At 44.4% G+C, this 13578-nt stretch overlaps 2 protein-coding genes across 6 annotated transcripts in view; one reads left to right on the forward strand and one right to left on the reverse strand.

The window, feature by feature from the left end:
- Window positions 1–7941, forward strand: part of radil (Ras association and DIL domains) — a 46204-nt gene extending 38263 nt beyond the window's left edge. For 2 of the 4 annotated variants that reach the window (XM_054777994.1, XM_054777995.1), the window contains exon 21: window positions 87–7941. In XM_054777994.1, coding sequence (XP_054633969.1) covers window positions 87–186 — 100 coding nt within the window. In that variant the 3' untranslated portion in view covers window positions 187–7941. The remainder of the gene's footprint in view (window positions 1–86) is intronic. The other 2 variants (XM_054777996.1, XM_054777997.1) reach the window with 1 other exon arrangement.
- foxk1 (forkhead box K1) lies at window positions 347–12950 on the reverse strand. 2 transcript variants are annotated; one of them, XM_054777999.1, is made up of 9 exons: window positions 12387–12950; window positions 8836–9051; window positions 5727–5931; window positions 5498–5644; window positions 5228–5421; window positions 4886–5058; window positions 4165–4425; window positions 3927–4097; window positions 347–2877 (listed from the first exon to the last, which is right to left on the reverse strand). In XM_054777999.1, exons 1-9 carry the CDS (start codon window positions 12830–12832, stop codon window positions 2756–2758), a joined length of 1935 nt encoding a protein of 644 aa, XP_054633974.1. In that variant the 5' UTR covers window positions 12833–12950; the 3' UTR covers window positions 347–2755. The 2 variants fall into 2 exon arrangements, with proteins under 2 accessions (XP_054633974.1, XP_054633973.1); XM_054777998.1 differs by lacking the exon at window positions 347–2877 and adding an exon at window positions 2909–3796 and having other exon boundaries at window positions 12387–12948.
- Between the last annotated feature and the right edge of the window lie 628 nt (window positions 12951–13578).

Here is a 13578-nt window from a genome sequence, read left to right on the forward strand (position 1 = left end):
GGCGCTAAGGGGGCGTGTCTTGTTGAAAGGACACTTGGTCACTTTGATGGATTGATTGACGGGTGCTCTTTCACCGTCTCCTGCAGCGCGGTGGATCTGATCCGACTGGGAGGGGGGCGTCTCCGCTTCTTGGTGGCCAAGTCTGACCCGGAAGTCTCAGACAAGATCAGCGCGTCATCCTGTTGACCTCACGAGGGTGACGTAAGTCACGCCCGCCCACAACAGGAACTGTCATTGTTTTCATCACTCAGCAGGCAGTCTGGTAGGCGGGACTTAATGTGCCAGCTGTCAGTCAAAATGCAGATGAGCATCACGTGACCCCCCCCCCCCCCCCCACACACACACACACACCCTAGGAGAGACTAAAGGAGGAATTTGGCTTTTATTTATTTTGTTTGTATGTAAATAATGTTTGTAAACATTCATTGCTGCTTGTTGATTGGATGATGGAACCAGGCTGTAGCTCCTCCCCTCCACCCAAAGATCTCATTTTGTGATCATCCTTATGAATTATAACCAACACTTTCTTCTAGTCAAAGACAAACTTTTTTTAAGGGTCCTATTCTGCTCATTTTCAAATATTGGATCCCTGTGGGGCACCAAAGTAAGTTTCTTTAAATAAAACGCTTCATAAATATCAATTCTGCATTCTTTTCCTCTTAGCCGAAACGCTCGATTCCGCAGCCGACCACGCTTACTCTGTTGTGATTGGTCAGTGGCCACATCGGACGTCATCATATGGAGGAATATTGGCGAATCCAGCGTGGAACTGTACTTTGTTCACAAAACGGCTGTTGGTGAAGTGGAAGAGCAGAGGTGCAGTGCCCGCAAAGCTCTGCTGTCACACTAGAGGGCAGTGTTGCCCTGAGCGTGAGCAACCACCACGCCAATGTAGAAGTTGTGAACGTAGACGCTGCGTCTCGGGGGTTAGTCCACTGCTGCTATACGGCAATGTAGCCGCCATATTGGATGTGTCAAGGCTGCGCTGTAAATGAATACAAGTATATGTACTTACTTTCATAAAGCGCCTTTCTACAAACAAATCTAAACTAATCCCTCTCATTTATACATTCACACACGTACTAAAATACTTCGGCAACAGTTTGAGAAGATGAAATACATTGTTTTTGGTGCCAAACTGTTTCCCAAGGCTATTAGTGCGTGTGTGAATCTTTTAAAGAGGCATTAACTTACATTTCAGTTTGTAGAAAGGCGCTTTATTAAGTACATTTCCTTGTATTCACTTACAGCGCAGCCTTGACACATCCAATATGGCGGCGACTTTGGTTTACGGATCAGCGCACGTTGCGGCGTCTGTGTGTAATCCACTCCCAAAAACGTTGATTTGGGAAACCACAACATATTTGGTCTTTTTTTTTTTAGATCATATACATGGTGCAAGTAGGTAATTTATAAGCAGTCTTTTCTTGGTTCCATACATTTTTACACCACTGAAAAATTACAAAAGCATTTGCTAGTAAAATATGTTTGGATGGATGGTATTTCTCAGTTTAGAAAAAAAAACTCTAGCTAAATGGATGATGGACCTCTAGAAGAATCCATCATTGCACTCTGCTTATGGTTTACACTTATAGTACTGCATTTGATGTTTTATTCTATTTATTTACGTATGGTACACGTAACGGTATATGACGTTTACGTCTGCGCTACGTGCATAGCCTACGTTTTTACATAGTTCACTTTTGTCATAAGACGATAACATCCATATGCTAACAAAGTCTTTAAATAAGAGTCACTAATAAAATAACCCCCCAATATATTACATATATGAAGTATATGTTCATACATGTAAAAAAATAAAAACTACCACAGCATGTGACGCCGCAGAAGCGCTGTCGGAAAAACTTGTGAAGGGAGAAAGTGACGTAGGTGCGCTACACGATTGCATTTCCCGTACGTATTGCGCAGAGACGGGAAACCTGCCAGGTTGCCATCACTCTGAGGGGCTGGACACACAGACCACAGTGATTTACAGTTATAAATAGCAAAAATATGTATTACAGATTGCGTAAGTGGCGGAGACAGTGTCGAACACTTTTTGTCTGTTGTGTAGAAAACACAACCTGATGACAATTTCAGCCCGTTTGCGCGTCGCCATTTTATCAGAGAGATGATGAAATAACACCAAAAGCCACTTCCATCGCCGTTGTGGAACTCATACTTGGAAAAAGCGCTCCTGATTTTATTTTGAACGTTTGGCAACTATCCATTTTTGTAACTCTCTTACTTTGCAACAGCTCATCACTTTAGCGATGGTAGGGTATTTGTCTCTGTTAACTCGTTCGCTTGCCCTGCTGCTGCTAGCAAAATTGAAAAAAAAAAAAATGCAACATTGCATTAATTGTGCAGCTGTTACTCTAACTGCATTTATATGAATATATGAACCCTGTGGCAAAAGCAACAGATCTCCTTGGCTCAAATCAACTCTCCTTTCCACTTCCTGTTCCTGTCTTTAGCCGCTGGCTCGCTAACGCTAACCTAGACTCACTAGACTCACTAGCTAACGCCGCGTGACGGTGCCAACAGGCGAATCGTGAACCTGATGTGACCTCACGGGTTGAGTGAATCGGGCGCATCTCTGTATCTGTATCTCTGGCGACGTAGCTGCCGCACTGAGCGTTGAATCATACGTTGTGACCGCCATATTGGATGTGGTAAAAGAGAGAACAGGGAAGATGACTAATCCATGTTCTGCATGGAATTGTACCAACCAGTTTCCTGTCCAGACAAGATCTCACAGGTAAAGCTGAACAAATACTTCTGATTGTATTTGGCCACCATCGTATCCTTTTACCAACACAATTTGTTGACTTGAATACCGTGGGTTCCCGTGGTGAAACTGTTCCCCATCACTTCCTGTCGGGAAAGAAGACAAAAAGACAACCTGTTTAAGTCAACGTGGATTTAATTTGTGCTACAACATTCATCTTAATCAATCACACCCACGGGACATTAAAAAAAAAATCTACAATGCATGTGTTGATGACAGATGGTTATTTTTTTGTTTGCTTGTTTGGTTTTTTGTTGGGTTTTTTTTTTACAGAAAATATTTTTTCCAAATGTAAGAAAAAAATAGCTCCTAAGAAGCCGGGGCGACGCACGGGACTAAAGGACTTCCTGCGCTGATGACACGGTCGCGTCGCCGTCCCGCGTTTGTCGCACCGCGGAAGCACACACGTTAACGTTCTAAAAGCTCAGAAGGTTCAAATAAAAAAAAAGGTTTTTAAGGCTTTTGTCACGATTTCTGTGCCGAGACAAAACTGTGCACATGGCGCTCGCTGACTAAATTAAAACAATCACTTTGTCTACGTTCAGGTTAGCAACTCCCGACTCCGCCCACTCGCCTCAGTCAAATTCTTGGTGGCTTCCTCGCCAGTGGAAGGTGAAACATCGCTTTGGGACCACCACCCAAATCCAGGATGCAGTTGGCCTGTTCCCGTTTACCAAGTAGTGTTAAAAGTCCGCTGCAGAATTTTTGCTTAAATTTAAAAACTACGAAAAGCCCATCTTTTGCATGAGATGCCCTTCAGGTGTTTTAGTCCGGCATTGGCGAGGTTTCACTTCCTAAGGTCGTGGCTTTGCGACGCCATGGCGACGATGACGGGCTGCTGGGCGGGCGGGACTTGATGCTCGCTAGCCCCGCCCCCGTCCTCCATCTTGGGCCGCTTGGCCTGAGGCTCGCCGACCATGTCACCTATGCCGGGCTGTCGGCTCAGCAGGACGGGCGGGGAGCTGGAGGCCTGGGCCGCCAAGATCTGGAGAGGACTGCTCAGACCTGGACATGAAACGGGGATTAGACTTGAGCTGCATTTTGTCTTCCTGTCTGCGGAGCACCTCATCAAGTCCCCGTCCGCCGTGTTCTTGCCACTAAAAAAGTAGCCTTTCGTCATCACAACATCACATACCCGCTGTAAAAAGGCTGGTTGCCGTGACGACTGCATCATTTGTGTGTTTTCCATTCTGGGTGACGGCACGGACAGGAAGTTGATGCAGACCTGGCGCCAGGTTGCGTGCGTCCGCCCCCTGCACGGCGCCGTCCACCGTCTGGATCACCAGCTCTCGGTTGAGCTGCGCCTCTGGAGACGATATCGCAGCTGTCAATCATCGTGCAACACCCACTTTTTACAGCCGGCATCGTAATACCTCTCAGCTCGCTCTTTCCCGCCCCCTGCATCCCTGGCGCCGTGGTCCCGACAGAGGGGGCGCCGTACCCATTGGGAGGGGCGCTGGTGACCACACGCAGCATGGTGACGGAGGACTGTGGCGGGTTCTGGAGAAAGTGGACGGGCTGGACTTGTCCTTGTCCTGGAACGAGGGCGAGGGCCTTGCCCAGCCCGGGGGGCAGGGCTACAGTCGGGTGGGGGGGCGCCGCCATGATGACAGGCTGAGCGCTGACTGGAGAACCTGAATGGATACGCATGACTATCAGAACATTTACATCCACCTCTCACACATTCTCATCACGCCACACTTCTGTCAAGCTTTGAAAACTACAAACCCTAAACCACATTTGGTGCCCTAGCTAGAAACTAACCCTAACCCTGGTTGGAAACCCTAAACCACATTTGGTACCCTAGCTAGAAACTAACCCTAACCCTGGTTGGAAACCCTAAACCACATTTGGTACCCTAGCTAGAAACTAACCCTAACCCTGGTTGGAAACCCTAAACCACATTTGGTACCCTAGCTAGAAACTAACCCTAACCCTGGTTGGAAACCCTAAACCACATTTGGTGCCCTCCTTTCAACCCAAATCGTAGCCCAAGCTGAATGAAATCAGTGTAAAGTAATGTGGACTAAAATCTCAGGTATTTTAAACCCTAAAAAAAACTAGAAAAACGCTAAAAAGTATTTACGGGCTCACCTGGCGCACTCTGAGAGTAGCGGTACTCGGGTACGGCCGCCAGTTTGTGGGCCAGCTGCTCGTGGTGGTCGGGCGGGACAGGCGACCCCTCCCTGCTCAAACATTCGGGGGTCTGCAACCCGCTGGATGGGGGGGAAAGTAGTCCCTGATGAGTCGGAGAGGCGGGGGCGCTCCTGGAAAACAAAAGAAGAAAGCATTAAGGGAGGGATGCCCTCATTCTGAGCGCGGGGGAGGGACTTACTTGGTTCTGTCCAATCAAGCGACAGCAAGGAGCAGAGAGGACAAACAAAGACATTCCAGGAGATGTAGCGTGCGTCCGGACGTCTCTACAGGTGGGCTTACCTGGACGAGAGCGGTCCGAAGGGCGTCCTGAAGCAGGCAACCCCCCGTTGCCGCCGCTTCCTGAAGGCCTGCTCCACCAGCTTGATCTCAGAGGCCGAGTCCACACGCCAAAAGCTGCCTTTGCCGGGCTCGTCCTGGGAGCGCGCCACTTTCAGGAAGTAGCGATTCAGGGACAGGTTGTGTCTGATGGAGTTCTGGCGGAGCACAAAGACGTTAAAGGGGGCGTCCTGGGCCGTACTGGCCGTCTTTCAGGCGGGGCGACACACACACCTGCCAGCCCTTGTCGGCCGTGCGGTAGTAGGGGTAGTGTTTGGTGATGTGAGCGTAGATGCCGCTCAGGGTCAGCTGCTTGTCCGGCGCCGAGGAGATGGCCTGAACGATCAGCTGAGCGTAGGAGTACGGCGGCTTGGACTCATCCTGGACACAAGACACATCCACATGCATGGAGGTGGGCGGGCTTTGTGAAGGGGCGGGGATTCATGTCAACACGCTTCATCACCTTGGGGCTGTCGCCGCCGCCGATGGCCGACTCCCCTCGCGGCTCACCGGCTCCGCCCCTCTGCTCGGTGGCGCTTCGCCTGTGCTCGCTAATGGCCTTGGCGGCGTACTCGGCTGCCAGCTGGAGGTCGGAGGTCACGTTGCGGCCGTAGCGGTATCCCGACGACCCCGCGCCTCTGGGACTCGCCGGGCAGGAGTTGGGAACGCTGAGAGACGAAAGAAATCACCCATCACCTCTTTCTTTATCTTATTGGCCTAAGTTGGAAGGTCAAAATATTAGAAACGGCTGTCAGTATGATGCGGGCTTTATTTAGCAATGTGCCCTCTAGCGGCTGGTAGCAGTATGACATCAGTTTACCGCATTTTTCAAAAAACCCCCCCCAACTTTCTGAGGAAAATAAATTAAATCAAAATGTGGAAATTATAAATATATTTTTGGACACAACATTAGTGCGAGCGCTTTATTGAAAATGTTTAAAATAATGATAAAAACTGAAAGGCTTGAGATGATGATGATTATTATACACATTTGACAAAATTACAATAAAATGTCATTATAATATAATAATTACACACACTTAGAATCAAATTGGGATGATCGTGATTATATAAAAGAATAACATTTAGAAGATATATGTGATGCTGCATTATTATCTGCAAGTGGCGTACATTTGCATAGTAAGCGTTTCAGCGCCATGGTGACAAGTCAGCATAAAGGCCGAGCGTACGGTGCAAACACGCAACAATCAGTAACGCTCTGTTAATTATTTGCGAGCTTCCATCGCAGGAAAATGCAACAACATCTGCTGCTGTTAGCAAAGTCAACATAAACACTGCACTGATTTGCCATTAGCAACACACACACACACACACACACACACACACACACACACACGCACATACTGGTAAGAAATTAAATGTATTCTAATGATTCACTGTATTTTTTTTCCCACATGAAGCAATTCTGTTCAACTTGGAACAAAAATAGAAATGATTATAAATCATTCAAATTGTATAAAAAATGTATATAAATATATAACTTTTGAAGAAATGCTTTTTGAAATGAATGAAACGGGGATGTTCTGAATGAGGTCAGCACTTGTCATCAGGAATGGTTGTCATCAGTTGCACAATGTTGAAGTAGTAAGAATTCCCCCCAATGTTGTTGTGGAGAATGTGGAACTGTGTGATTTCTTTTCATCCTGCGTTATTTTTTTGTATTTTTATTTGTATTCAAAGTTTTAGTAGTGCAGTATTTGCCACACAGCATAGCTAGACACCCCTTTAAAGTGCCCCCCACCCCATGTTGGAACAGACTACTGTGTGTCCATGTGCGTGGGTGGGGGCAACACTCTAAAAGGAAGCCACCATGGACGTCATTTTAAAAAAAAACAAAAAAAACGTTCTCAACAGCAAAACAATCTTGGACCAATCAGGAGCCGTGCAGCTGCAGCCCTGCCATATAAGGCATGCTCATTAGGAGAAAGACTGGGGTGCAGTGACGCTAAAGCACCACCAGAGGACGCGCGCACAACGAAACTGCCGCTGAGCACACGAGACAGCAGAGTTGCTAACACTGGCAGCAGCAGGCAAGGAGTTAATCTTCAACCAAGAAGGGAAACAATGTGTGAGATATGGACCTTGAATGGCGCTCAAGTCAACATTAGTGCACCCGCCCCCGTCCTCCCCTCCTCTTACGCCACTGTCACATGATTATGAAGTATGGGAAAACAAAGAAAGATAATAACTAGACAGCAACGTGGTCACATGGCAGCACTTAAAAACGTAGGTTTGCCTGATCACCTTTTTTTTTTAACACTCCCTATGATCAAATGACCTCATTTGCCTTTTCTACAAATGACCACCTTTAAGACTTTTGCCGTTACATATTATTTTCATTTCATGTTTCAAATGGAGCAAGAATGTACACTTCCCCAAAAGTGCACGAGTCCCTGACATACGAGAATGATTATTTTAGTCTGCTGAGTTCGTCTACATTGTGTAAAAATGCCAATAAATAAATACATCAAATTCTTTGCAAAGATTTAGTTTTCTGTTTGTGGATTTTTTTGAGGAGACCTTTGACTGGCAGATTTAGGGATAACATTTAATTGTATTTCACACACATCACTCCAATATTTGTATTAGTATTAAAAATGTATATACTGTATTAGAAAACATATACAGCATATTATTTAAAATCGACATGATTTTTTATGATTAAATTGTACTGGAAAAGATAATAAAATATTGTTTATTTTCTAAAATTATTGTTTTTAAATGACAGAACTACGGTAATACATTTTTGTGCTTTACAGTACTGTGTGCATTTTTTAAGTACTTGTAAGAGTCTAATTTAAAACTTTTTAACTTAAAACTTTTTAAATTATTTTCAAATGATTGTTATTTATTGTATTTCATTTTCCCATAATAATTTCCCCAATTTATTGTTTTTTCAATCCTGAAAAATTTTAATCCCAGGAAATGTTTATTTTGTCACGCTGTGCAATATGAAGGCGTACAGGTTGTTTGTGATGCAGTGTGTTGCCTTGACTTCAAACTGTGTGAAACTATATTGTGAGTTGCCCTGCCTTGCATTATTTGCGTGACTTGGGGGATATTCGGGGGCAAGGTTTGTGGGTCATTTGGTGTCGTACAGGTTGATTTTTGAATTTTTCGTTCTTCTACTTTTCTCCGGTCCTCCTCTAATGACCTCATTAGATTGTGCTGCAAATTGGACACTTGGTGAAAGCAAGTGTGGTTGTTACAATGCATGTTTTATATGACAGGAATTTGGCTTTTTCTGCAACTTAAGCAATATTTTCTAAATTATTACTATTATAGTGATTGTATACAATTTTCTCTCTTTGCTGGTTGGCTGGGAGCCTTCACATGGCGAGGCCCCTGGTGTCTATTTGCTCTCCACCCTGGCTGTGTGCTTGCATCTAAGCGCCCCACTTCAGGAGTCAATAAGGATATTTTCTGATGATACACTTGCAGCTTGAACAAAAGACTGAATTCTATGCACGTGTAAACGCTTCCTCTTGGCATTTGTTTGGGAATATGATGCTCCAAGCGGTGTTTATTTTTACTTGTGTGTGTGTGTGTACCTGATGGTGCCTGTGGGTGATGGCAGCGGCGACCCAAAGGCCCTGATGTGCTCTTCGTGCTGCTGCACGGTGGGAATGCTGATCTTGAGGGGGGAGATGTGTGGCAGGAAGGAGCGCACGGGAGGAGAGGGTGCTTCTTTTTCCCGCTGCTCCTCGGCGGCGAGGAGCGACGCAAACTGGATCTTGATGACCGTGCTGGGAAAACGGAACACACACCTACAAAAAAAAAAAAAAGTAATACATTTTGTTTTTCACCTGAAGAAAACACAGAAAAGCAGCATCTTCGTTACATCTCATATGGTCTTACACGCTGGGAAGAGTGTGACGATAACCACAGAACCCACCGCGGCGTAGTAGACATGTTTCTGTCATGGCTGCTCAGTACAACATGGATACTGGCAAGCAACATATTTTGACATACCTGTATATGTGGCTTCGGTCCCTGCCTGTACAGTTAATACAAATTTATGATGGCCACAGTTTGACCCTGGTACAGATCCATTCTACTTATTTTATTCCCTACAGGGAAAACGTAGTCTAATTTTTACATTTTACCAAACAACTATGTGATGTTTTTTCTCAACTTTACCTTTTCATATACCTTTTCCTTTACAAATTGAACTGGAAATGAATGTGAAGCAAACGTCTTTTCTATCTTCCTTTCTATCTTCCTTCCTTGTGCGCTTCTCCGTCAACAACACTAGAGGGCGATTGTGGTCACTGAATTGCTTGAGCTTAGAAGAAGTGGTTAGTAGTGACCTGCGATACCGCTGATTTCTTTTCCGATCCGATACTGAGTAAAATTCAGGCTGGTGTCAGCGATACCATTCCAACACGTGGTGCAAATACGCATACATTTTAAAAAGTAATGTATTTCAAATGACAGCATAGCTCATAAAATAAAGAATATAAGACATCAGAGTAATTTATTCATTCAGCGGCATATCATTTAGACAAGGTCTCAGTAATTTAGTTACTTTTACCTCAAATGACTAAAGCATGAAAGATCTGCTATGGCAGGTATAGATATTTCATGTCTTCTGACATTTAACTGGTAGGTTTTATTATATCAATGTACCTTAATTTCCGGTGTATAAGACGCACCAGTGTTTAAGCCGCACCCACTAAATTTAGAGAGAAAATCAGATTTGTAGATATATAAGCCGCACGGAACAGTAAGTGGCACAGGCAGGAGCCAATCACGAGCTATAAGTGAACTCATGACGAGCTTGTCAACCCACTGGAAATTGCAGGAGGTCATTATTCAATAAAACTGTCTCACGCTAAACTCATCACACAGCAACTTAAAACTCAAAAGGTAGCTAAGAAAGAGTTAAGAATTAAAAACAACTATTTTAACTTTTTCCCAAAATGCATTTCGTCCCAGCAAAGCATTTCATTGGTTATGGCTGCAAATTCGTACTGTAACTTGTACATTTCTTAGCTACCTTTTGAGTGTTAAGTTGCTGTGTGATGATTATACCGCTCTTTGTAAGATGACACCGCGAGTCAGACTGTTATACTGAGTAATGACCTCCTGTGATTTCCAATGGTTTAATAAGCTCGTCGTGAGTTCACTTATAGCTCATGATTGGCTCCTGCCAAAGAAAGAGCTACCGTTTCCTCACTTGAGTCGTGAGCAGCACAGTATCTAAACGATTAGTAGTAGAACATGGTCATAAATTAGCCGCATACGCCGCAGGGTTCAAACTCTAAGAAAAAAGTTGCGGTCACACACCGGAAATTACGGTACTTTAAAAATGACTTATTTCAGCTTCTGTAACTTCAATTTCTCTCCTAGTTGGTGTAAACATTGCCTCCTCCCCCTGGCTTTGTCTTCTTCACTTGTGAACTGAACTTCGCTAGCAGTGGCGCCATTACACTCCACAGAGACTGGCAGGAACCTTTGGATTTTACGTGAATGTAGTACCAACAAAAAAATTTACCCATCCCTAAAGCCAAGGTGCTAAAAATCCACATTTTCACAGCCTATTAAAAATTCAAGCATTATTCACTAGTCAAAATAAAGGCTTTCTGGTAAAGTGAATATACATTAAAGTTCCATGACATCTTCTGCAACCGTTTAAGCGGCTTTTGCAACATCCTGCAAAGTACAAAAAAAAAACCCCTCTACCTTGCCTGAGCTGGTTTTCTGCAGCTGTCAGTGCAACACTAGATCCACAAAGAGACAACCCTCACATCTGCTGTGCCTCAACACAAGTGTGCACGCCAAAAGAAAAGCAGCAAGAAGTCCAAACATTGCCTGCGAAGTGGTTACACAAAAGATTCCACCCTTAGTGCACTCATGACATCTCAGCTGATAGAAAGACAGCTCAATGGAAGACAGCTTTACTCTTTGCGGATGCTATAATTAGCCACATGAAAAATAGACATCGTGCTTCAGTGCAGCAGGCCTGGCAAAGACGTGGAAAATACAATCAGGAGCTTTTGCAAACAGGAAATCTCGGCACAAAGACAATATGCTCCCAACTAACGTCACAGGAATAGCTGAGACAAACATTCCTGTCGACAAAAAGTCAAGCCAAAGCTGTATGACAATTACTCATGATGATTAAACCCCCAAAGTTTAATCTGAAAGGGTTGCGCTCATATTCAAATTACAGTTTGGCGATAAACATATCAGGATAGTTATCTTTATTAAAAATGTTTTGTTCTGGTTCCTAAGACCAACATGGAGCCCCTGGCATGGAGGCGGCCTTGCTTTTCCAGTCTTGTGTTTATTCCATGTGCTCCTGCAGCCAAGCTCCACTTCCGGTTTCATCTCTCCAAACACTGTACAGCAGCCAATCAGAGTAGAGCTACGCCCCGCCCCCACCCCCACAATACAAACACTGATTGACAGCCACAAAAAAACAGTAAACGCCCTCAAAATTATTTACCATATTACTCCATTTAAATAAACCACCACTACAAGGAAAGAATGCATACGTTTAAAAGAGAACTTTACATTTCACGGGCGTTTGGAACAGCACAATCAAACGCACCTCTAGCAGCATAGGAGAGCCGTGTGGAGTTTACAGGGCTGCGTTTGTTTACATTGACAGCAACACGTTCAAAGCTACTGAAACATTAGCCATGGCAATAAAAGCTCGGTAAAGCACACATATGTGATTTAAAACGGCAGAACAAGTCATCTGAGATGATCTCAACCTGTTGATAATTTAATTTAAATGAAAAAAACGACTAAAAGTTGAGACGCGCTTACTAGCTAGGCTAGGCGAGGTTCATTCACTAACTTGGAAGCTTCCATTTGGAAATGACTTCATGACGAATTAAAATGGCGTATTAAAATTGCATGTAAATATTAAGCCGCGGCAAATAAAGAACATTTGTCAGTATTCTCTTTTGTTCATTCATTTTACTTGTCAAAACTTTAAAAGAAAAACTACCTGAAGTTAACGGTGACATTACTGTGACAGCTACTTAACAATAACGGCAAAAAGGACCAACAAATAACACCTTGTAACATATATAATACAACAATGTTACGCCTCTGTCGCTAATGATCTATGCTAACAGGCGGAGCTTACTCTCGGGGCAGCGGCAGTGGCGGCGCCCCTCTCCGCTGGAACACGCCGTCCACGAAGACGCCGTTCTTGCCGAGGCAACGCAGCGAGAAGCCACTCGCCTCGTCGTGGCTTATTTGCAGGTGTCGCCGCGAAATGAAGCTCGAGTGGCCCATGTTGATGTCCACCGAGCCGTGGGACGAGTTCCGCCCGATGGTCACCGTCCTCTGGCGCATGACAAACTCAAAGTCCCGGCCCTCCAGTCTGGCCAGGGCCTGCGGGAGAGGAGACGCCAGGCGGACGGGGCGCATCCCGCCGGCGTCGCGGGGCTCCGTCAGCTGCGGCCCCGGAAAGGAGAGCGAGGGCTGGGGGTAGCCGTGCGAGGTCACCGCCACTCGCACCGGACTGCACGGCGCCGACTGCAAGGCGAGTAGCGCCCGAGCTCCGGTGTCGTCCCGGTAGTCTGCCATGTTGTTTCGCGGGAAGGGGCGGGGGGGTCAAACACACTGCACACGCACAGAAGAGTTGCAACGTGAGTTTTCCGGGCAAAAGTTGTTAGCTGGAGTTGACGGAACAACATGGAGTCCGGCAGGAAGCAAGAACAGGGACGGCGCTACTGAGGAGGAACCGGACTGGTGCTGGGTTCAGGTGATGCTCGGAAACGATAGTGACACTTTCAATTTCAATAAATGCACCACGTCCTTTACATTATGATAACAATACTGTAGTATAACATACTGTATATATAATAAACAATGTGCTGAAATCGTCTTAAATCATCTATTTATTATTGTGGTTGTTGTAGTAAAAGTATAGCACTGCATCAACTATTATGATGCACTTCAACAAACTACAGGTGCAATAATAAACATATTACCACATCACACCTTTCGGACAGCACAACTCAAAATTACATCATCTCAACATTTGTGAAAAATATTTTTTTTAATAAATCCTTCCATCCATCCATCCATCCATCCATCCTTCCAGCAATTTTTTTTGCTGTAGCATATCTCAGATAACGTTTAAAAATATTGGTTAAAAAAAAAAAATATATATATATATATATATATGTATATGTGTACAAAAATAAATAATTAAGAAAATATTTAAAAATATATATTTTTTTGACGTACATTCTTAAATAAATCTTATAAATAAAAATAATCTGTTATTAAAAATAATAAAAAAAAATTGCTTTTAAATCAATATATGA

This window comes from Dunckerocampus dactyliophorus, chromosome 6 (genome assembly GCF_027744805.1).
Source record: "Dunckerocampus dactyliophorus isolate RoL2022-P2 chromosome 6, RoL_Ddac_1.1, whole genome shotgun sequence".
In the NCBI taxonomy this organism is placed as follows: Eukaryota; Metazoa; Chordata; class Actinopteri; order Syngnathiformes; family Syngnathidae; genus Dunckerocampus; species Dunckerocampus dactyliophorus.